At 52.7% G+C, this 23,730-nt stretch overlaps 1 protein-coding gene across 3 annotated transcripts in view; it reads left to right on the top strand.

Moving 5' to 3' along the window:
* The window catches only part of AXIN2 (axin 2), a 30,737-nt gene extending 12,498 nt beyond the window's left edge, over positions 1–18,239 (top strand). For 2 of the 3 annotated variants that reach the window (XM_031468927.2, XM_031468928.2), the window contains exons 4-11: positions 6,880–6,982; positions 9,443–9,583; positions 9,704–10,215; positions 10,477–10,671; positions 10,968–11,201; positions 11,690–11,785; positions 12,998–13,165; positions 16,715–18,239. In XM_031468927.2, the coding sequence (XP_031324787.1) occupies positions 6,880–6,982; positions 9,443–9,583; positions 9,704–10,215; positions 10,477–10,671; positions 10,968–11,201; positions 11,690–11,785; positions 12,998–13,165; positions 16,715–16,841 (1,576 nt within the window). In that variant the 3' untranslated portion in view covers positions 16,842–18,239. The remainder of the gene's footprint in view (positions 1–6,879; positions 6,983–9,442; positions 9,584–9,703; positions 10,216–10,476; positions 10,672–10,967; positions 11,202–11,689; positions 11,786–12,997; positions 13,166–16,714) is intronic. The other variant, XM_031468930.2, reaches the window with a different exon arrangement.
* The last annotated feature ends 5,491 nt before the right edge of the window (positions 18,240–23,730 follow it).

The following is a 23,730-nucleotide window of genomic DNA, read 5'->3' as shown; positions in this document are numbered from 1 at the left end:
AAAGTTCCATGTTAATAAAAGAATAGCACCATGACGTGAGTGGAAGTGAAGGGAGGGGACCCATCTTTCCTCCGAAGTGAAGAAATGAGGGCTTCCATAGAGGTAAGTTTTCTGTATGGACTGAACTCTTTAAGTATCGTAACTTGAAAAATATTATCCTCTGATGGACATATTTCTTAAAATATGTTTTTGTTCTGTCTTTATTGAAGAGTGTTAAGACAAGGCGTAATTTCTTTCTTGATCCAAATAATTAATCCCAAGATCTGTTTTCTTACTACGTTGTAATATGATCTCAGAATACAAGAATATATTACGCTTTCTGCCCCTGGAGATTTGGGTGCCTCCTCCCCACTTTTTTTTTTTAATGCTTTTTCTTTTTTTTGCTTTGTCATTCTGTCTGCAGTCAATTTTTGCCACTGTGGGTTTCTTTCTAGCAGCAGTTTTCCCTTTAGCTTTTAACTTATTTGTGGATTTGTGGGAGTCAGCGTTATGTGTAAAATAAGAGTAAACTGGATGTGAATGAGGGCATTGAGTGAAATCTCCTTAGTCAAATGTAGTTTACTTAAGACGCTGAGGCTTCTGTTTAGTTTTCTTGGAGATTATTTTTGGTTTGCTTCCTGGCCCCCATCACGGAGGTGTTATTCTGGGTTCATGATGGGATAACTTGAGTGTAGTCCCCATACACATCTGAGCCTCACAGGACCCAATCAGAAAGGTTGGCAGTCACTTGTGACTTCCGCGGGTGAGGAAGAAGTGCCCAGTGCTCCCATAACTGCTCGTGTCAGAAGCACAGCTCAGATCCAGGCCAGGCGTCGGCCCCTGCCCTTTGCCTGTTCCTCCCCTCCCTGCAAGCATGAAAGTTTCCAACATGACTTATGTTAATAGGACCAGTTGATAATGAGACCTTTGAGCCACTTTGAGTTTCTTTTATTTTTATTAGTGATCACACTGCTTTTTTACTTTTTTTTTTAACTGGCTGGGGGAGGGGGAAGAGGGAGCAAGTTCTAACTTCTTCCCTGCACCCTCTGCCTTCGCACCTCTTCTTTTATCCCCTTCCCAGAAGAAAAACATCCTCAGTTTTACTGAGAGGTGATTTTAAGCTCTTGCCCTTCCCTTCCGGTTTTGAGCTAAAGCACTAGTGGGCTTACAGCATGTAAAGCAAGGAGGAAGCCACTTTCAGAGATCAGAGAAGTTAACTTTGCGAGTCAGCGGTCCTGGGGAGCGGGGGTGAGAGTGTGAGCCAGTGAGATCCTTTTTGATGACGGAGACAAAGGGCAAATCCCTCCTTTAGCAGCTTTCTCTCTGGGGGACAGTAGATGCCCGCAGGTCCCAAGTGGCAGAACCTCAGGGCATGGTCAGCCCCTCCCTTGGTGTAGCTGCCCTGGATCAGAGATGAGTAAACCAGGATGCCAGTGCCAAGGGGGAGGTCCCTGGGGGCCCTCAGTGTTGGAGCTGATCTTCCTGGTGTCAGCGCTGGGGGGGGGGGGGGCTCTGAGTCCTCTGCCAGCCTAGTGGGCAGGTTATCAGATGCTGCCGTCACAGCTCTACTCACGTGGGCATGTTGATACCAACTGGGAGCACATTTCCCATCAGCAGGGGGCTGTCCCCCTCTCAGGAGGCATTTGTCTGGGGCTGTTGCCTCATGCTGCCTCTGGTGGGGGACAAAGGGGTCTCGGGACAAGAGCCCATCTGATGGGGTGCGGGTTTGGGCTCAGAGATCCCTGTGGGTCCCTGGCCCTGCCCGCTCCCCTGCCTGGCTGGCTTGGCAGGCACTGAAGGCCCGGGCCGTGCGAGGCACTTTCTGGCCGGCTGGCCCTGGGTGTGTGTGATCTGCCCAGTGTCGGGCGGGTCACCCGGGATTCCCAGGGCTGGGATTAGACCCCCTCTTCAGAGCTCTGCCAAATGTGGGCCTGGCGCAGATGAGAGCGCTGGGCAAGAAATAAAGTATGTGGGGGATGAAAAGCTGAACTGAATCGCTTTCAGCCCATTGTTCATCCCGGGAAGCTTAGAGAGGATAAGAGGGTAGCAGGCCCCTTTGAAATTTCCTTGAACAAGTGAATAGGAGCGCCCCATAAAGCATGAAAAAGAGCCCTGGCTGCTTCTCCCCGTCACAATGGCCAGAGAGGGGCTGTACCGGGCTGGGAGCGGGCTGGGAGCGGGGCTGGCTGCCCTGCTGGGAGTCGGGTAGGGGACGCGGCTGTGGAGAGGGGGAGAGGGGGTCACAGGCGGCCTTCAATAGACTCCAGAAGGTTGGAGTTCATTAGACACAGGCCCGGGGAAGCAATCGTCTCATTTGCGACAGACCCAATTAAGTCCTGGGGGCCTTTGCAAGAGGCCAGGGAGGAGCTGGGCTGGACCGCCCTGCCCTTGGTTATTGCAGGGAGCCGCACAGGGGCCTGGAGGGACCTAGCAGGCAGGGCCTTTAAAGCGTTCACTGCCTTCTCCCAAAGCCCGCTGCTGACTTCTGTCTTTCCACGAAGTAAAAAGCCCTGTTAAAGATGGCTGGGGACTTGGGTCTTGATAGTGGGCCTCTGAGAAGGCTTGTTTTTACGAGCCTGTTGCTCTGAAACCCTACGTTCTCGGAAGAAATGGCTTTTTAATTTTTTTTTTTTTTTGAAAGTTAGCTGCCAGACTCCCAGCAAAGTCCTCAACCCCAGTCCTTGAATCGTCGCAGAAGGATTGTAGGCCCATAGAAGGATGAAGCCGGGGGCTGGGGACGTCAGAAGCAGCTGGTCCTTGCCGCCCAGATGTGGTGGCTTCTCTGTTCCAGGTGGCCAGGAATTGCGAAAGCTACGTGGGCAGCATGGGGGCGTCTCCCTGACTTTTCTCATGGCGCAGAGGGTGGTGCAGGTGTATTTTCCTTATATCTTATTTATGGGTTTACTTCGGGGGAAGCATCCGAGGGAACTTCAAATATGGCCTTATCTTACAAGCCAGGCTTTTGATGTTGGCCGTGATGAGAGGCGGTCTTCGGAGTGGTCGCCAGATGGAGATGCAAGCGGACGCACGTGCGCGTGCGCGTGCGTGAGTCTGCTGTTTCCAAGCCGCCGGGAGACGACGCTCAGGTTACGCCGGGCACCGCCGAGTCAAAAGGCTAAGCTAATTGGCTCGACTTAAATGGCAGCTAAGCGAAGTCCACACTTCAAACCCAGTGCTGCCCAGAAACAGCTGGGCCCGGCAGCGGGCTTGTTAGCTAAAATGTTTATAATTAAAAGAGACTGTATAGGGACCAAAACTCGGGCACACTTCAGCTCACAGTTCTGAGGAGCCAGGGAACTGATCACAGACTTTCAGAGCCTGGATAAAAAGGAGAGAGCCCCCTCCCTTGGAATGAGGGGCTGTTTTGGAAGAAGATTCTTGGCTGGGGGTAGAATGAAAGCCACATTTCCTTGAAGGCGCCTGTTAAGCCTCTTTGAGCCTCTGCAAGTTGGAATCTCCCTCTTCTGCTCTGGTCACAAGTTTCCTTTCCTGCAGTTGGATCCTTCACCTGCCCTGGGTGTAGAAGGGCGGGTGTGTTGGTTGGGGGAGTGTTTAGAAAAACCATTTGTTCCCCTGGCCTTCAGATGGCCAGTCACCTGCTTCCCCTGCCCCTCCTTTCATCCCTGCGTCCACCAGTTCCCTTTTCTTTCTCCTGCTTTATATGGGAGAAGAAAAAGTCTAAAAGCCTTACTACTCATTTCACCTGGGAGGAAAGGGAAACGAACAAAGCTGCTAGGGGACACTCAAGGACAGAGTCTTGGAGGGGATGGATGGGGTCCCTCTGGGACTCTTGGAGCCCTGCATGTGTCACAGTGGGGTCCATGGGGCACTTGACTCACACACCCCAAGATTGTCCAGAAGAGGCCTGGAACAGAGCCATCCTCTCAGTCCCGGGAAGAGCTGCTGGTCAGGAGAAGGACATGGGCATTGTCTTGCAGCCCTGGGGCAGCAGAAGTTGGTGAGATTAGCATGAGACCCAATCCCTGTCACCCCACGTCACCCCAACCCCACAATTTTAGGTGCGAGGCAGGGAGATGGTCACTGTACCTTGGGAACCACCGGCCTGCCCCATAGCCAGTGAGTACTAAGTGGTGGGGGATGACTTGCCAGCATGTTCCCCAAATTCCCATTCACCCCTGCAGAATGTCAGGTGACTCCGTGGGGCTTAGGAAATGGTGCTCCCATCCCCCCTACATTCAGACAGTCAAGAAGCTTGGCTTCTCTGGTTGTACCTGGAACTGTAGGTTGTTAAGGACCCCTGTTCTGGAGTCCCCCAGCGGCTTGGAGGAGAAGCCTGGATCTGACCTCCTGACTATGACTCCAGGAGAGCTGTGGACCATCTCTGGTCACATGTGAAATGTGGTGAATTAGAGCATTTGTGAGAATGAAGTTGGATTATCCATCAGCTGTGTCTGACCCGCAGTAGGAACTCAGTATATGGCGGGGCTGGCAGCCTTGGATTGGAGTCACCTGGCGTGGCATTTGGTTACTGGTCAAGCCAGGCATGCTCGAGGAAGCCTGCCTTCCTCCTGTGTCTTGTAAATGATCCTGGGGTGAAAATTTTTGGTAAATAAGCTCCAGGTGGTTCGGCAAGTTTCTGGACTTAGAACCTTTTATACTACTTGGCCTTCATGGGTCCAGTCAAGTCCCAGGCCTTAGTGAGTAGGAGGCTGTCTGGGAGACTGGAGCTCATTGGTCAACCAGCTAACCGTTTCCAGAGTGCACCATCTGCCTTTCTCTGGGACAGGACTCAACACTTCCACGTAAGTCCTTGCTTCATGTTGATCTGTCTTCTCCCCCAAACCCTCCGTAGAATTAGTCTTTATGTGCTTCTTAGCCAGAGTTTGGCCAACAGGTCAGTTCCTTACCTACCATAATCTGCATCATCATCATCCCCGAGGCGGCCCCGTTCTCCAGCCCAGGGCAGCAGACTTCCGGAAACTGCAGCCACTTCGAATTCTAGGGCCTTACAGATAAGGAGCTGGAGGTCAACCAGTTAACCCAGGCAGGCTACTTCTGGGTATTTTCAGGCACAGCTGATTTTCACGCACTGCCAGAGGTATTTTCCTTCCTCCCATCTGACGGTGAGCAAAACTCCAGGGAAAGGGAAATAGCCAAACAGCTAATTTCAATATTTACAGCCTCAAAGGATGATTCAGTATGGAAATGTCTGAGCCCTGAGGCTTTTATAAATAAGTGGCTTCCAGAAGGAACAGCAATGGGAAAATAATCACACCTTGACCATTGACTGCTTTCCAGAACAAAAGTCTTTTTAAAAAAAAAACCATAGCAACTCCAGGTTGTGTTTTTAGTGAAGACTAGCTGGGGTGGAGTTGTTTTTGTTTGTTTTCAAATCTTTTCCATTTGCTTTTTAAAAGTATAATGATAAAGTACTTAAGGCAACGGAATATTACTCAGCCACAAAAAAGAATGAAATAATGCCATTTGCAGCAACATGGATGGACCTAGAAATTATCATATTGAGCAAAGTAAGTCAGACAGAGAAAGACAAATACATGATATCACTTACATGTGGAATCTAAAAAAAAAAAAATGATACAAATTCTATTTACAAGCTGAAAACAGACTCATAGGCATAGAAAACAAACTGGTTACCAAAGGGGAAAGGGCAGGGAGGGATAAATTAGGGGTTGGGGATTAACAGACACACATTACTATATATAAAATAGATAAACAACAAGGGTCTACTGTATAGTACAGGGAACTATATTAAGTTTCTTGTAATAACATATAATGCAAAAGAATCTGAAAAGAACAAACATAGGTATATATGTGTATAACTGAATCATTTTGCTGTACATCTGAAACTAACGTTGTAAATCAACTACACTAAAATAAAAATTTAAAAAAAACAAAAACAAAAATTTAAAAACTTAAGGACCCCTATTGCCTTCAGGTCTCTGCCTAGAAGTCACCTTCATGGTGAGAACTTCATGGCCCTGCCTCCCCGCCCACACTTTAAAATTGCTCTGTCCTCCCCCCACTGCCCTCTCCCCCCCTTACCTGCAGTGTATTTCATCTTAGTACTTACCACCTTCTACATACAATAGATTTGCATTTTTATTCTTGCTTCCTGCCTGTAACACTCCATTAGAACATAAGCTTCCTACGGACAGTGATCTGCATTTTTATTCCCTTCCTTCAGTGCTCTCTTGCTTGTTGCCTAGAACAAGATCTGGCACACAGTAGGTACTCAAACATCTGGATGAACTGCACAGAATACGTCGGAGTAGGGACTTACTCTTTGTGCCCGCATTGGTCATGTGGCTGAGAATCTGTTGGTTGGGGGTGGTGGTAGGGTTTGGAGCTGAGGGAAGGAAGGAGCCCAGAGATGATTGATGAAAGGAAGACATTTGGAAACAGCTGGGAGGTTGACTGTTGGAGAATTACACATACCTCCAACCAATGCCTGGCTTAGTCGTCTGTGGGTCAGATCCCTATACTTGGAGCACTCTGCCCTGGTATACTCCGTAAGGCTGTGACTTCCGGATTTGGGGTAATAGTCGGTGCTAACAGACTCTTAGAAGAACCCAGGGGTCTTAACACTCTCCTGCTTAGGGCACCTGTAAAATAGGGGAGCCTTCATTCTGCAGTGTACCCAGTTCTAAGACAACAGCTGAGACATGAACTCTTTCCAGGTTTCCTGTGTCTGACAGGAAGCCAAGTTTCCAGGGAGGATTGATGGGCAGGATGTTTGGCAATTGGATCTCGGATTGATCTTTCCCTGTGGGAACAGCCACAGTGCCTGGAGATGGGGTGCACTCCCATGGAGGCATGTGGTCCTGTCCTTTGGTGGGATCTCATGATGGCTCGTGTGAGTCAGTCCATGTGCTAAAGCATCCTCATGAACCTGTGGGTTCTGTCTTTTCCTTCCCTTAGAGATGGAATCCCTCCTTATCGTGTGGGGAGTAAGAAACAGCTCCAGAGAGAAATGCATCGCAGCGTGAAGGCCAATGGCCAAGTGTCTCTACCTCATTTCCCGGTGAGTAGAGTCTGGATGGGGGAGGCAGCTGTTGCCTGCCATGTTAAGTCTGGAAGAAAAGGGCCGGGAGGCAGAGTAAGGGGGGATAGGGAAGGCAGGAGGAGCAGTGCCTGGGATCCTCTGGGGGAAAGGGAGAGAAGGGAAGGACCACGCAAGAGGTGTTACAAGGTTCATTGGGATGTAACAAGCTGGCCGAGGGAAGCTCAAGGTGACCTGCTTGACCTTTTGTATTTTCTCAATTCAAAACAGAAAGTTCTGTATGAGAAAGAAACCATGCAGTTCCTTTCCAGAAATCAAAAAAGGGTGAAGGGTAGTAGATAACCCATGCTTTGGGTTGGGTTCCCACTAGAATGGTCTATTGTGTTAACTGCCGTTTCCACAGAGCCCAGCACAGTGCCTGGCACATCATAGGTGCTCAGTAAACACTTGCTGATGGGATGAAGGAATGAGGAGGCCAGAGGAATCTGCCTCCCATGGGAGGAAAAGTACATCCCAGGGACACTCTCCTCGTGTTGACTGCGTGGCTGGGTCACTTCAGTCATCCGTTTCTCTTTGTACTTGGCCATTTCCCCTGCTGACTTCTGAAGCCCTGGAGGTCAGCTGCTCCCTCTTGTCTGTTTCCAACCCCAGGACTTTGCTTAGGACCTGCTGTTGAATCTGCACCCAGTAAGTGCTGAATGAATGAAGTATTTGGAAGTGAGGATCCCAGGAGCAGGTTCTTCCTGTGATTGAGATGGGAGGCAGCATGGTGTGAAGGGCTTTTCTGGGACCTCCCCTTCTATTTCCAAGTCCTGGAGAGCAGCCAGCCTGTGGCGCCCTGTACCTAAGAGAGCCTCCCTGTCTGCATTTCAGGAGCTAGGCCTCTTGCGATACTCTGAGATCCAGGTTGCAAGGAAGCTAGCTGTTCCTTAGGGAGGGGAGGACAGTGCCCAGCTTAGAGCACACCTCTATTTATGAATCCTTCCTGCCAGCTTCAGAGAATCCAGTTGGGGTTCATCGGTTATGTCGCATTTAGAAAATTAGCACGTCGAATTGCTAATCCCATGTTGCATTAGTGTGTGGACTGTTGCTGGAGCAACTTCTCTCCAGAAGCTCCTTGAATGGTCCAGGGCAGACTTAAATTTGTCAAATTAGCATATTAACATCGCTTTTCTGGGGTCTTCCAGCATCCACCTCAGTAAACCCCAGTGCTCCCCCACCAACAATATTGTTGCTATATAATTTTTTGACTTGGTGTCGGGGGTGGGGTGGGGGTAGGTGTGTTTAAGAAAAGTTCTATAGCCCAGGCTTGTAAATTAGATGATTTCGTCCTGGGGTGTGCAAATCGACTTTCTCCATGAGGCAGCGCTTTGATCGGGGGCTGCATGGAGCCAGCCTGTGCGAGAGCGGCAGGCTCCTACAGATGGGCCTCTCTCCCCTCGCATGGTTCTGCAGCTCAGCGGTTGCCGTGGTGAGGCCCAGCTCCTCTGCTGGGGGGGATGCTGGCCTCTGCAGGTTGGCTTTCGGCTGTGCCCCCCACCCCCCCCAACCCCGACCCCAAAGAAAAGGGCCAAAGCAGGAGGGAAATGAGAGAGAAGAAGGCAGAAGCACCGAGGGGCTGGGGGTGGGGGCAGAGATGACAGGAGGAGGACCGGGAGCTGGGTGGTGGGGGTTCTCTCTGTCTGCTGCTTTTGGCAGGCGTTCTCCGTGCCTTTTTATATTCCATACTTGATTTGGAGATGTTCCCTTTTCCCTTGATAGATCAGCTTCAGGCAGCCAAACTCAGCAGTGTTCTGCTACTAGCCTGCAGCAGCTTTCTTCATTTTCTGTACAAAGAGATGGGGAGGAGGGGTGGAGAAAAACGAGGGGGATCTAGGGCAGTGTCAGACAACACCACCTCAAAGGTGCCCAGTGTGCGGCCAGGAAATAAATTACCACTTCTTCTGATCTGGGCCGTGTGACTCCTCTCTCGCGCGCGCGCCCCCACCCCTCCACCACCCTTACAATCTTATTTTTTTTAATTTCCCACTACCTTTCTGTTTAGGCTCTACTTTTTATTCCTTGAGTTGGGCTCTCTCCCCTCCCCATCTCAGAGAGCTGCTTTTTTTTCCCTTTCTTTCTTTCTTTCTTTTTTTTTTTTTTTTTGATGTTTGACAACAGTCTTTGAAGATTTCCTACTTCAGAGTAGCGACTGATGGGCTGGTTGTACTACAGAGAGAGCAAGCGGGGCCTCTCGGAGTGCGACCAACTGCTCCTGCCCAAGGCAGGCGCTGGTGGGGACCATGGCTCTCCATGAGGCCGCGGCGCCAGCGCATAAAACCGCCGAGCAGCCCGGGCCCCCGCGCTGGCCGCTCTCTGCGCGGACGGCGATGCGGACGTGGACGTGGAGCCGCAGAGCCCATCCCCAGGCCCGGGAAGCCCCAGCCGCCGGGCGCTGGTCCCCTAACCACGCCCGCTCCCTCTTCTTCCCGCGTCCTGTAGAGAACCCACCGCCTGCCCAAGGAGATGACCCCGGTGGAACCCGCCACCTTCGCGGCCGAGCTGATCTCCAGGCTGGAGAAGCTGAAGCTGGAATTGGAGACCCGCCACAGCCTGGAGGAGCGCCTGCAGCAGATCCGAGAGGTAGTGCTGGGCTGGGGCTGGGCAGGTGCCACCTCGCTCCTCCCCCTGATCCACCAACCTGCCCTGGGGGCTGGGGGCTCCTGCTGACCGGGGCGCGCCCCTTCCTGCCTTTCCTTCCAGGATGAAGAGAAGGAGGGCTCGGAGCTGGCGCTGAGCTCCCGGGACGCGGGGCCCACCCAGCACCCCCTCTCCCTCCTGCCCTCGGGCAGCTATGAGGAGGACCCGCAGACCATTCTGGATGACCACCTGTCCAGGGTCCTCAAGACCCCCGGCTGCCAGTCCCCAGGTGTGGGCCGCTACAGCCCCCGCGCCCGCTCCCCTGACCACCACCACCACCACCACCAGCAGTACCACCCGCTCCTCCCGCCCGGGGGCAAGCTGCCCCCCGCTGCCGCCTCCCCGGCCAGCTGCCCCCTCCTCGGGGCCAAGGGCTTCGTGACCAAGCAGACGACGAAGCACGTCCACCACCACTACATCCATCACCACGCCGTCCCCAAGACCAAGGAGGAGATCGAGGCCGAGGCCACCCAGCGGGTGCGCTGCTTCTGCCCCGGGGGTGCCGAGTACTACTCCTACTCGAAATGCAAGAGCCACCCCAGGTTGCCGGAGCCCTCAGCATCCGAGCAGTTCGGGTGAGTGTCGGGGAGACCCGCGTGTTCCAGTTGGGGCTTCTCCCCCAGCCAGAGCCTCTGGGCGGGTGCGGTGGAGGGCCGGAGGTCACAAGCACTTAGCTTCCAGGAGGGCGGCCCGGGTGGGGCGGGGCAGGGGGAGCAGGTGCCTGGGGCTTTCATGTCACCCCACCCGTCCCTCGCCCACCTGTCCGCTCCGGGGGGCCCCGGAGATGGTGACGTCCCGGGGTCTCCGGGATGGATGTGGTTCTTGGTTCCCCGCAGCGGCAGCAGAGGCAGTACCCCACCCAAACGAAGTGGGAAAGGCACGGAGCCGGGCCCGGCCCTGCCCGCCAGGGAAGGAGGGGCCCCCGGCGGAGCGGGGGCGCTGCAGCTTCCCGGGGAGGAAGGAGGCAGGTCGCAGGATGTCTGGCAGTGGGTGCTGGAGAGCGAGCGGCCCGGCAAGCCCAGGCCCCATAGGTAAACACCGCCGCCGCCGCCCGGGGTCGCCGCGGAGGCATTGTGGGGATGGCTATTTTTGCAGTTGGCCAAAAACAAATGGGACTGTTTGCTCCTGCCGTCTTAATATTAAACGTTGGACTGAGCAGACCACAAAAATGCCATGTTTTGGCAACGCCCCCCTGTTCGTGTTATGGCAGAGTTATTTTTTTCTCCCCTCTCTGAAGGCAGAATAGAGAGTTTTCTATCGAAGTCACATTTTCCAGTTTTTCTAACCCCGTTTCTTTCCTCTGCTTTCTCTCTCGTTCCTTGTCCAGTGCCCAAAGCACAAAACGGGCCTACCCCTTGGAGTCTGCCCGCGCAGCCCCAGCGGAGCGGGCCGGCCGCCACCATCTGTGGGGGGGCAGCGGCGGGCACCCCCGCACGGCACCCCGCGCCCACCCGTTCGCCCAGGACCCTGCCATGCCTCCCCTGACCCCACCCAACACCCTGGCACAGCTGGAGGAGGCCTGCCGCAGGCTGGCCGAGGTGTCCAAGCCCCCAAAACAGCGGTGAGTGGACCAGGCTGCAGAGGTCAGAGGAGAGGCAGGGGTGGGGGTTGGAGGCGGAGAGTCCCCTTGCCAGCCTCTCCAAGTGGTTCCCTTTAGTTCCATTCCTTCCGAAGAGCTAACCAGGGTCTAACAAGTCATGCCCAGGAGGAGGAGAATGAATTTCAGTAATTCCTTACAAATCCCATTTTTAATGAATATCTCAAGCATTTAGGGCTGTTAGGATGAGCTTGTAAGAAGCCATGACTGATGGGGAATCTGGAGCCTTCAGGCCTCTGCCTGGGCTGGGAGTGTCCAAACCTGGGCTCCCGGGGTGCTGAGCATGGCTGTTCCAGGCCTCCTAGAGCCCCTGTCAGCACAAGGCCTCAGTTGGGTCTCCCCACGGAGGGAAGTTGGGTCTGTCTCTCCTTAGGAGGCCAGTGAAGGGAGTTCTCTGCTTCCCATTTGCCCTGGGAACAGCAGGCTTCCTTCTGAATCCTTTGTGTCCCCAGGTGCTGCGCAGCAAGTCAGCAGAGGGACAGGAACCACTCCACCACTGGTCAGCCAGGAGCCACGTCCTTCTCCAACCCAAGCCTGGCTGCAGAAGAGTGAGTGTCTTTACCTGGCGTTGCTGGGATCTGCCCATGTTTTGAGGGTATTTGCTGTCTGGAGTGGTGATTTTTGAAGACCTTTTTTAGTCTATAAAATCACCTTGATCTTAACATTCTCAACAAAGAACAGTAAACCCAGATGTTGCCGAAAATTAGGATCTTCGGAAGCCCTGCCTGCACTGAGAAATGCATCGTGACTCGTGCACAAGTGTTTGTTCCTTCCTGAAGTGGTAGATGGGTGGCTCAGGGTGCCTGGGCTCATGTGAGTCACAGGCTGAGACGTGAAGCCATTAGCAGAGGGATAAAAGTCACCCAAACCCAGATGGAAATGTTGCCTCTGTTCGGCTAGAAAGTTAGCAAGTTGGAAAAACATCTGTGTCACACTGAGTGGGAAGATGATTCTCCACCATCGCAGAGATGGAGAGAGGGCGACCTTTGTTGTTTGGTTGGGGGAGACAGAATATCTTCTCTAGTCGTGTCACAATTCCTCTCGTGAATTTACACTCTTGCAAAGTAGACAAGGCAGCCTGGCTTCGTTTCATTCCAGAATGGATGGTGCATTTAAAAAGTAATCAGCTACAGAGATCAAAAATGGTCTAAATCATTAAAGTTTTCTTTCTTAGCTTCTTCATCGTGAGCGATGAGCAGCATGTGAAATGAGAAGACCTGCCCCCTGTTTTAAGTGGTTGACCTTAAGCCCATCAGCTGTCCAGGCCTGCAGCTTTTTTTTTTTTTTTTTTTTTGGTTGGTTTTTAAGCCACTCTGACTGAGGGCTGACCCCAAGAGGGCCCTGGCATTCTGAGTTCATGCCAGCCCTGGGTCTGTCTCTACAGCAAACCCTGATCTGGGCGAGGGTCCCTGTGACTCTGAGATATTTTCTTGTGTCTCCTTTTCATCAGCAGGCACCCCGTTTGTGCCCACCTGGTAGAGACTGCTCTGTACCCCCATTTGGTGGAAGGAAGTGGTCCCTTCCTGTGCGCCCCAACGCAGATGGCCTGGGGTAGGACTGTGTGTCCACCAGAAGGGGCTGCCCCTGGGACATGGGGGCCCCTCACCCAGACACGCTTGGAGCACATGGCTGCAGCCTCACTTTACCTCTGAAGACAGTGTTTGTAGAGCCTCCGTGTGTGTGTGTGTGCGTGCGTGCACATGTACGCACACTTGCTGCCTTTAAATGCTGAAGTTCTTGCTTTTCCATCTTATTTTCAGTCACAAAGAGCCAAAGAAACTAGCAGGGGTCCACGCTCTCCAGGCCAGTGAGCTGGTCGTCACTTACTTTTTCTGCGGAGAAGAAATCCCCTACAGGAGGATGCTGAAGGCTCAGAGCTTGACCCTGGGCCACTTTAAAGAGCAGCTCAGCAAAAAGGGAAATTATAGGTAAGAACCCTGTGGCTTCTCTCTGCTCCAGAGTTTGTTTGCTCAGGACCAAGAGCCAGAGTCGCTTCCCTGGCCTGGCTGGACCTGGCGGGGGCCCGGAGGGAGGGGGCCCAGGAACCCCGGGGGAGCCTCTGGACTGGGCTGCCTGATGCTTCACTTCTGTCTCGTCTTCCTCTTCCCCTCACCACCCGCAGAAATAACGCAGCAGCAGCGGGGAGGGCTCTGTGGGGACCTGGACGGGCTTTTTCGACCAGGTGAACAAGGCTCCGAGGAGGAAGGAGACAGCTTGCTTTGTCAGGAGAGCTGGGCTGGGGCCATCTTGTGGAGTGGGGTGTCGGGGTAGAGAGAAGGAGAGGACAGACAGACAGACGGATTGATTAGGAGACAGAAAGCCTGCCCTCCTGGCTGGATCTAGAAGACACCGTCCACACTGAAGGCTCGGGGAAGGGCAGAGACCATCGCCTGCACGTGTAGGCCACCTTCTCCTCACTCAGCCTCTCTGCCTGGAGAACCGCCTCATTCTGTGTGATGAGTCACGGGAAGGATGCACTTTTGTCCGTGACAGAATGGGCAGGACCTGTGGGTGGGCACCAGGGGGACAGGGCTGGCCACTCTTCTGCTGGGTCACTGCCTCCCCTCCCTGCCGGGGCCTTGGGAAGAGAACTTGCCCTCCGTCTGGGCTCTCCTTCCCCGTCTACACAGTTGCAGGTGCCCACCTTGGCCTCCCAGGGCCTGAAAGGGACTCAGGAGCCAAGAGCTGGCTCAACGTGGGGCAGCTAACCCCTTCACCTCAGTTTATCCAGAGTCCTACCTGTGCCTCCTTGGCTGCCTTCCTCTGGAGGGAGCACGTGGGCTGTGCTCCGCTGTATCTGGGGTGCAGCGAGCAGGGGCGGGGGCTCAGTGCCCAGGCACTCAGGTTAAAGAGGAGCACAGTGATTGCCCAGAAGGTGCCATTGCACTTCGGCCTCAAGCTGGGGATGGGAGCGGAGAACTCTGAACAGCACTGAGCGACCTGCCAGGCGGTCACCGACTCCTGGACCCAGGCAAGTCCACCTCCAGGCCCTGAGACCTCGTCCCTTCCAGAACAGGCCCCGCACAGCTTCACCGGCTGCCTCCTCCCGGGGCTGATCTGGGCAGGGGCCGGGGCTGACTCCTTTTGCAGGTGAAGGGATGGGGCTCAGGGGGTGGGACCCTGCAGGTGACTTGGTGAGCAAGGTGTGGAGCTGGACTTAGATCTTTCCCTTTTACACCTGGGCAGAGAGAGTTCTGGAAATGAAGCAGAGGGATTGGGGAAAGGGTCTGGCTGCTGCTGCCGCAGCTTTTTCTATCTTGAACAGACACAAGGTGAAGCTAATCACACAGGTGTGCCCCTCCAGGGATTCATTTTGATCTCTGCTTTGACTCGGCTGGACTTTGAGTGGAACTGCAGGTGACCTTCAGGGGAGAGGGGCCAGGGAGCGTGGAGCAGAGAGGCTGCGGGAGCCGCCCCATGCTCAGCCACCCCGGCCACATCTGGCTCTGATTTTTTTTTTTTTCCCTAAGGCACACTTAATAAGCCTGGCTTTGAAGCCTCGGCCTCCCCTTTAATGCACAAAGACTTGCACAAATGGTCGACTCGCAAATTCTTTACTGATTGGATCAGGCTGTGGCGAGGCCCTTCCCAGCCTCCTTATCTGTCTACACTTGCTCCCTGGGCCTGAGCTGGACCCATTGCCCTCGGGGTTGTGGGGGCACTGGGTGCCATGGCTCGCCCTCCCGGTAGGGGGGGCACTACCCCATTCACTCTACCCAGTAGCCCCCCCAGCACAAAGCCCAGCGAGGATGGAGCTGGGGAGTGGGGGACCTGGGTAATCTCACCATGGCAGGGGTTCAAAAGGAGAACAGTGCCTCCAGACGTGCCAGATGCTATTGGTGCCAGATGTCAGAAGAAAGCAGAGTTTGCCACATAAAGCATGTTGCAGTGGAAAAGCCCATTTCTTGGAGAAAATGAGGGCAGCCCAGTGCGTTTGAAGTCTTAGAGGGGTGGCCCGGGGGAATGTGGCCTCTCTCCTCCCTGGAAGAGGTTGCAGTCATGTGAAAGGTCATGGCGGGTCTGCTCAGAGAGGCCGAGAAAGCCCCACGTGGTGAACCCGAGCGGTTTGGGGCTGGGGGCCGAGGGGCATGACTCGGGTGGTGTTGGAACTGGAGTGTCTCTCTTGGAAATGTGACTTTCCCCCGCCGTCCCCAGGCTCCTGTGCGCAGTGCCCCTCCCCGGTTCCTCCCCACCTCCTGTCGGGCGGCCCCAGGGATGCTGACCACCTCGAGCCGGCCTGTCCGGCCTGATGCTCTCGCTCAGCTGGGGATGCCAGAAACTAAGACCCTTGACTAAATCCAGCTGTTTCACTTTATTTAGCCTTATCTCCCATGGAAGTATTTGGCTTGCCTTCATTAAAGAGGAAAGAAATTTAGCTCTAACCAGGGGGAATTAAAATTTTTTTTCTTAGAGAAAAGACAAAAACAAAAAAACAGCCGTAACCTTGAGACACACAGTTCCATTTTGAGTTTTGAGAAACTGTTCACCTCCCCACCTTGGGTGGGGGGACTGCGACCCTCCCTCCACGAGTGGCCTTTACTGCCTGAAGATGCCAGCTTGCAGGGGCACATTTAATCCGTCTGAGGGGTCTCCCTTGCTGGGAACCGGGAAGGACGAGGCCTTCGCGTAGTTTCCTCCGAAGGGGCTTGGGGTGTGCCTGGCCGGGAGGGCAGCACTCTCCCAGTGTGACTCTCCAGAGAGACGCCGGTCATTTGTGTCCATACAATTAAACAGGCTTAAAGAGAGAAGGCTGGGATGGGATAAAAGGAACCTCTAATCAACGGCATAATAGAAGGGACTTTACTGTTTGACCCTGGAAGGGTGGGGTGGGGGGGGGAACGGGGAGAAGGGGAGAGTAGCGTGGGGCCGGGGCTGTCTGCAGCCCTGGGAAGGATGGGGCTGGCCTGCCTCCTGCAGGGGCCACAGAGGGAGCAGCCTGTCCCCCGGCTGCGCCCGAGACTGGTCGGGAGAGTTGACACTTGGGCTCCGGAGGGTGGGAGGGATGAGGTATCAGCCTTCCCCAGGCTTCTGCAGGATCCAGGTGGCTGAGTCTGGGGTCTCTGGGAACCCCCTTCCCTCAGCTGCTGCTGCACGTGAACTCTGGGCATGCTTTGACCTTTCCCTCCCCGCCCCTCCCTGAAAAGGGGGTGGGGGAGAAGTAGCTCTGCTCTGCAAAACTCTTCACCACGTGTGGGGGGCGTGTGTGTGTGGGTGTGTAGCGGGGTGACAGCCGCAGCCTCAGCGCTGTTTGCTGGAGGAGGGGAGGTGTGCCCAGCCTACCACCTCCAGGGTGCCTGCCTGGCTCTGCCCTCTGGCCAACCCCAGGTGTCATCCCAAGCCAGATACGGGCAGAGATCTCCCTGCCACCTGCTGCAGCAGCATTCTCCAGATACCTTAGTCCTCCCGTGTTGAGAAACTTTCACCCAAAGCAGAAAGTGCAGTTTTTACCAAGATGCACTTTGGGTTTTCCTTTTAAGGTATTACTTCAAAAAAGCCAGCGATGAGTTTGCCTGTGGCGCGGTGTTCGAGGAGGTCTGGGACGATGAGGTGGTGCTCCCCATGTATGAAGGCAGGATCCTGGGGAAGGTGGAGAGGATCGACTGAGCCTGGAGGGCCTGCCGCTGGCCAGCGGTGGGGCGAAGCCCTCCCGCCCGGTCTTGGACCTGAGCGACCGGGACATGACACTTTGAAGGAGACTAAACCAATGAAGTCGAAGTCTAGGGGAAGAACCTCGGCTGCTGGGCCTTCGGGAGGGCGGGGGGAGGTTGGTTTTCATTACTCATGGGCTGGGCACTGAGATGAGAGAAGCCTGAACTATTTATTAAAAACATGACCACTCTTGGCTGTCGAAGATGCTGACTGTATTTGAGAGACTGCCATGCGCAATATATGACTTCCTAGGGATCTGAAATCCATAAACTAAGAGAAACTGTATAGCTTACCTGAACAGGAGTCCTTACTGATATTTATTGAACAATTGATTCCCGCCCCCCCCCAGCCCCCAGCCCCAGTTTATGGATATGCTGCTTTAAACACGGAAAGGGGAGAGAGGAAGTTTTTAATTGTTCTATCTAAACTTTGGAGTTGAGCTCGGTGTGCATTAATGATTTCTTCATTAAAAGTGGAATTCAGCTCTACCCTGTGTTTCTCCAAGGGAAGATAGACTTTTTTTTTTTTTAATGGTGCCCTACTATTGACACACAGAAATCGGTGCATTTTTTTCCCCCGATGCTGCTCTATTTTGTCATAAAGGTCTTTGATGAGGATGCAAGTCACCGCCGTCTGGCGGGGCCATCGCGTTGGGTGGGGTGGTTTATTACAGTGGGGGGCGCTGACTGGGGCCCCGGGTTCATCTTGTAACTTCTTGTATCTCCTCACCACGGCTCAGCCCCCGATGGCTGGGGCCTGCTAGAACCTAGTGGTGCACCTTGTGCTTTTATTGAAATGGCAATTCCGTGGAGTTTTTTGTTTTTTTTTTTTAATCATCCTTTGGACCCCCAGCCATCCTGGAACTCCCCCCCCCCCCCGCTGCAAAGAAGCGAACAGTTGTCGGGGGTAGGGGGGAACAGTTAGCAGCGCATTTTCCTCCAGACGCCTTCATTCTGACGTTCGGGTTTTTATGTTAACTTAATCTGTAGTCTGTTTGCCATCGTTACCTGTACTAGACGTCTGTATATATCGTGCGGCAAAGGAGTATTAATCCACTGTCTCGAGTGCTTGACTGAATCAGTACAGTACCTGTACCTGCACGGGGCTCGCTCCGTGTGTCGCCCTATATTGAGGGCTTGAGCTTTCCCTTGTTTTTAGAAAGGGGTTTATGTATAAATATATTTTATGCCTTTTTACTACAAGTCTTGTACTCAGTGACTTTTGCCATGGCATTTTGTTCTACTTATACTGTAAATTATGCATTATAAAGAGTTCATTTAAGGAGAATTACTTGGTACAATAATTATTGTAATTAAGAGATGTAGCCTTTATTAAAATTTTATATTTTTCAAAGTATCGGCCTCGTCTTTGCACCCCCGGGATGGGCAGAGGCACCCCTCTGTGTGTGTGTGAGCATCCTGGCTTGACTCCCCGCCTGGCTTGAGCCTTTTCTGCTTGACTTCGAACTGTCCTGACCCAACCTGGGCCTGAGCTGGCATTTCGAAAAATGACTTCTTCAAACATGCCTATCTGCTGACTGGCCGCCGTTTGCTTGTCGTGGAGCAGGTGTCGACGGCCTTTTCCCTGATCTCCCCCTCTCCCGCCTGTATTCAGCCTCGTCCTATCCTCCCAGGCAGATGGCTACAGTCTGGCCAGGTAGGTACAGGTGAGAAGGGGCTTGGATGGGGTCCTCCCAGGAGTCCTTGGCGTTTCAATATGTGTTTCAATAGGAGGTGGGAAAACCTCTGAAAATGGTGTGCGGGTCTAGAGTGTTCAATGTCCAGTGTTCGCTGGGCTGTGTGGCCTTGGACGTTGGCGGGCACTGAACAAACACATCTCCCCTCCCTGAGTGCGGGGCTGTATTTCAGGTGCGGGAGAGCAAGTCCATTTAAAGGAGCCCTACGATGAACCCCTTTTTAGAAATAAAGGGTCTGTGATGGCAGTTGGACTTGGCCTCATGTGGTGGGGTCTGCGGCAGACCTGGCTGGCTTTCTGTGCCTGCTGTGAACCGGTGTGGGGCTGACGAGATGGGGGAAGGCCGGGCTCCCGGCCGCGTGGGGCTGGGGGCGGGCGGCTGGCGTGAACTTCGCAGCCCCAGCGTGGCTGTGTGCTGGGGCAGCTGCTGGGGGAGTGGGTGAGAGGACCAGGGAGTCTGGGCTGCAGGTTTCCATGACCGTGGGCCTCTGGATACAGGTTGCTGCACCCCTCCTCTCCTGGCTGGAACTGGGGCTCTCTGCAGGGGTCCCCCGAACCCACTCCCAGAAGTGTAAGTTTCTTTCTAAACCAGAAGGATGAAGATATTGAAGCTGTTGCATGAGGTGGTGACGGGGGGTTATGGCTTTCCATCTTCGGGCCTTTTGATTCATCCCATGAGAATAATGAGGTCTCGCACAGGTTTGGGGTTCAGGCAAACCTGGACCCAAGTCTCGGCACCACTGGCTTCTGGGGGACCTTAGGCAGCTTCCAAGCGGCATCTGTGAGCAAGAAACCAGACATGGTGACCGATCACTCGTGTTTGGACCTCTTCAAAAGGGATGTTTCTGCTTCTCATTTTAACATCTTCACCTGGCAGGGGTGGGCTTCTGGGATTAGGAACGCTTCACGTTGTTTGTAAAATCACCTGTGCCTTCCTTGACAAGAGGATCTATGGTTTTATTAGAATGTTCAAAAGAAAAAGTTAGAACCCCTGGTATCCTTCCTCCAGCCCCTTGGGTCTCACCTGGGAGCCGAGGGGGCATGGCCGCCCACCCCATACCTCCCCCGCTGATGCTCTTGTGCTCTGGGATCTTCCTTTCCTAAATCCTGGCTTCAGATCTGATTCACCTACGGGGGCTTCATTTCCTAGGCGCTTCCGAATGCTCTGGCCTTGTTTCTCCGATTAACTGTTCCCCAGTTCATCAGAGGCAGGCCCACTTTGGGCTGTATCACACTGGGGGGTTGTGGTCTCCTCATCCACTAAGTGGGGACAGTAAATGTGCTGGTGAAGGGAGGGACGTATCCTGGGACCTCCCCCCGGGCCCCTGGAGCACTCACAGCTGCATCCTCACTACCTGCATTATTAGCAGCTCCTCGTGGGGAGATTCCACCCTTCCCCCTCTTCCTGCTGCAGCATCTGGATTCTGGCACCCTGCTCCTCATGCCCTGGCAGCGAAGCTGGAAGTGGGGGGCCATGTGCTGACAGGCTGCTTGCTTGGGAAACGGAAACTTTTCAGCTGGAGCCTCGCTTTGTCCCCAGCTCATCTTTAAATTTTTCTTTATTAAGTCTGACCTTACACAGTACTTGGAAATCCTGTGTGGACCCTCACCTAGCAGGGCCGTTCATGCAGAGATGTGGGTCTTTTGGAAAAAGAATCTTGTTTTATTCTCCCCACAACCCCAGGGTATGTTAGGACCACAGTCATGCTGTCAAAAGGAAGGAAATTGGAAATTACCCCCAAGAAAATAGTCCAGTCTATTTGAATAACTAGATAAGATCAGCTTTTGTTTATTTTGCTGTTGTTGGTTTTGTGTTTTTGGGGGGGGGGAAATGTTCCTCTTTTTTTACCTTTAGTAAATAATTTGGTTGAACAGAAACTCCCCAAATTACATAGAAGCTTTAGAAGAGTGGTTTACATCTTCCTTAGCAATTATTATCTCACTTTATCAACAGGATTTTCTAAAAATCTGAGACTGAGCCTCCGCTGTGTTCTGTGACATGTCTCAGGAAGTGGGCAGTAGTGATTTAGTTTAACACACACGCCAGCACAAAACAAAACAAACAAACAATGCATTTTGGTAAATGTTGCTTGGAGTAGTCAGCCTGATTTGTAGAGTCTTTGGTTCCAAACAGGTAGAATTTGCACAGAACTTTAGGGCTGGCCACTTAGGAGGGTGTGTGTGTATGTGCGTGTGTGTGTGTGCGTGTGTGTGTGTGTGTGTGTGTGTGTGTGTGTCAGGGGTGGGGAGGACACAGAAAGAACAACTATCCCCTGAACAGAGCCTCCTTCACCTCGTCCAATGCCCAGTTCTGAAAACATAAACCCCCTGTGCTCCATCCACACTGACTTTTATTTCCCCTAAAGGGGCTCAGATGCTCAGGGCCTTTGCATATGCTGTTCCCTCTGCTGGGCACCACCCCCTATGCCACCCACCGCACCAAGTGCTTCCTGAGGTTGACTCCTTTTCAGCCCTCAGGTCTTGACTTAAATGTCAGAGGTCTTTCCCGACCATCAGATCCGCATATATCATCACCTGATCCTGTTCATCATAAAATATCATTCATTCATTCACCGCACATTCTTAGAATCATGCAATAATTGTTTAATTGCTTACTTATTCATCCATGAGGCAGGAATTAATGTTTTTATTACTATTATCTGTGTAACATCCAGCATAATGCTTGGCACCTAATAGGTCCTCAATATTTGAGGACTCAAAGGAAAAAGAAAATAAATTTCTTTTCTTAATGGAGATACTGGGGATCAAACCCAGGACCTCATGCCTGCTAAGCATGTGCTCTACCATTGATCTTTACACACCCGCCTAAAAATTATATAGTAGTGCCACCTAAAATCCACATAACCACTATTAACACTTTGCAGTATCCTTCCAGATTAAAATACACACACACACTCACACGCATATGCATAGGACCATATAGTATATACAATTTTGTGATCTGTATTCTTCAGTCAACAGCATGTCTTTGGCATGTGTCCATATCAATAAATATTTTTCCATATTTTTCTATAACATGACATAAAGGTATGGCTGAACTATAATTTATTTAACTGATCACTTATGGTTAGACATTTATCTAGCTTCCAAATGCTGCAATTATAAGCCACAGAGTAATGACGTTTTCATAGTCGATTGGTAGAGCTAAATGGTCTTCAGTATTAGGATGAAGGTTTTTCATGAAGAATTGCTGGGTCAAAAGTCCTTTTTAAAGGCTTTGGCCCCATCCTGCCAGACTGTCCGAGGCGGCAGCTTCCTTGTCTGTGAGTCCCCAGCACCTTACAAATCTCAAGCCAGGTTTGTGCCTTCAATTTCCATCTCAAGCCTGGATAGTCAAGGCTCCCCTTAATCAGAAATGAGCCTGTCTTTCTGCTGTTACTACCACTTACCAGCTAGGGAGCCTTGAGCAACGAACTTCCTCTTCTTGGGTTGGCCTTTTTGGACAATGAGGCGAGTCACCAGCATCCTTCAGAGCACTGGTGGAAGATGCTGAGGTGTGCACAGTTCTCAGAAGGGAGTCTGGCCTGTGATGAGGGTACATGTCGGTTGCTATTACCTCCCGCTACCTGGTCCTCATGCCTGACTCCACGCAGCCCTCCTTCCTTCCTTCCTCTCACCTGTGCTGTGCTGTGCAAGCCCCTCCCCCTCCTTGCTCCTCCCCTCCCCTTCCCCAGCCTTCTCAGCCTGTGCTCACCTCTGCCATTTTTTCCTTTTTTCCTCCCCCAAGTTGCAAGCCACTTGGAGAGCAAGGATCTTGACCTACAAGAGCTTTACAGATAGGAGGTCACCCTGAGTGAGAAAGAAAGTGCCGGGCAAACGTCATCCAGACATCACGTGACCACACCACCCTCCCGAACCCCACATCTCACTTCGTTCTGTTTTCCCAAACTCGACTTTGGCCCAAATCACGTCACCGGGAGCCCCTGTTGCTGAGCTTTTCATAGTGTTTGCGTCAGACACGGCCCAGGGAGAGGATCAGAGGATGACCCGACGGTCTCGGGTCAGCTGAGGGCTGGCTTTCTCTCCTACCCTCTCCTAGGGATTTTAACAAGAGGAAACTGGAAATCAGCCCCGTACGGTGTTGTGGTTAGGGTTGCCAGATTTAGCAACTGAAAATACAGGATGCCCAGTTAGATTTAAATTTCAGATAAACAATGAATCACTTTTTAAGTATAAATCTCACGTAACAGTTGTGATATACTAAAGACATATCTGTTATCTGAAGTTCCGAGCTAAGTGGGCATCCGGCCTTGACCTAGCAACTCTTCCTGGGGTGGATGGGGTGACTTTCCCACTCGACGCACCTCTTGACTGCTAACGGGCTTTCTTGTGCTCCACAGATTGGAAAGCTGAACACTCCATTTTCCAGACTCCCTTGTGTCTGGATGTGAAGTGGTTTATCCCATCTAGCTTCGCTCAGTGGGACGCAGAGGTGTCTTCCTTCTGGCTCACCTGCTGACTACGAAGTAACAGAGACACGGGGCTTGTTGTGGCCACACGGGTGTCCGTTGTCAGCAACCTGGTTACCCAGGGGCTTGGAGCTGGGAGACACGACCCGACTCTCTTCGGCGGCGCCCAGCCACCAGCTCATGGATGTAGGATACGTGTAGGATGTGTCGGATCGGACCTACAGCAGTGCATCCATAGACATACCCTGGACCAGTGGGCTCTGTGGGGTTTTAGAAGTCAGGACACAGGCTCAACCTAGTCTGTTGTTTTTACACCTTAAATCTCCAAGCATCTCATACCCTGTAGAAGTTTACTGTTCTGTTCAAATGCTATATGGGTTTGGAGCTGCTGTAACAAAGCACCACAAACTGGGAACTTAGAGCAACAGAAATGTACTGTCACACAGTTCTGGAGGCTGGAAGTCCCACATCAAGGTGTCAGCAGCGCCGGGCTCCCCTTGTAACCTGTGAAGCCTTCATTGCCTCCTCCAGCTTCCTGTGGCCCCAGACGCTCCTGGGCTTGTGGCTGCGTGACTCCAGTGTTCACGTGGTGTTCTCCCTGAGTCTTCTCATGTCTGTGGCTGTGCCCAGATTTCTCCTTTTTATAAGTCATGTGGAATCAGAGCCCACCTTCATCGCCTCGCCTTAGCTTGATTCCATCTGCAAAGATGCTCTTTCCA

Source organism: Camelus dromedarius, chromosome 16, assembly GCF_036321535.1.
Source record: "Camelus dromedarius isolate mCamDro1 chromosome 16, mCamDro1.pat, whole genome shotgun sequence".
Classification (NCBI taxonomy): Eukaryota; Metazoa; Chordata; class Mammalia; order Artiodactyla; family Camelidae; genus Camelus; species Camelus dromedarius.
The sequence above is the reverse complement of the archived record's forward strand: the minus strand, read 5'-3'. Positions and strand labels throughout refer to the sequence as shown.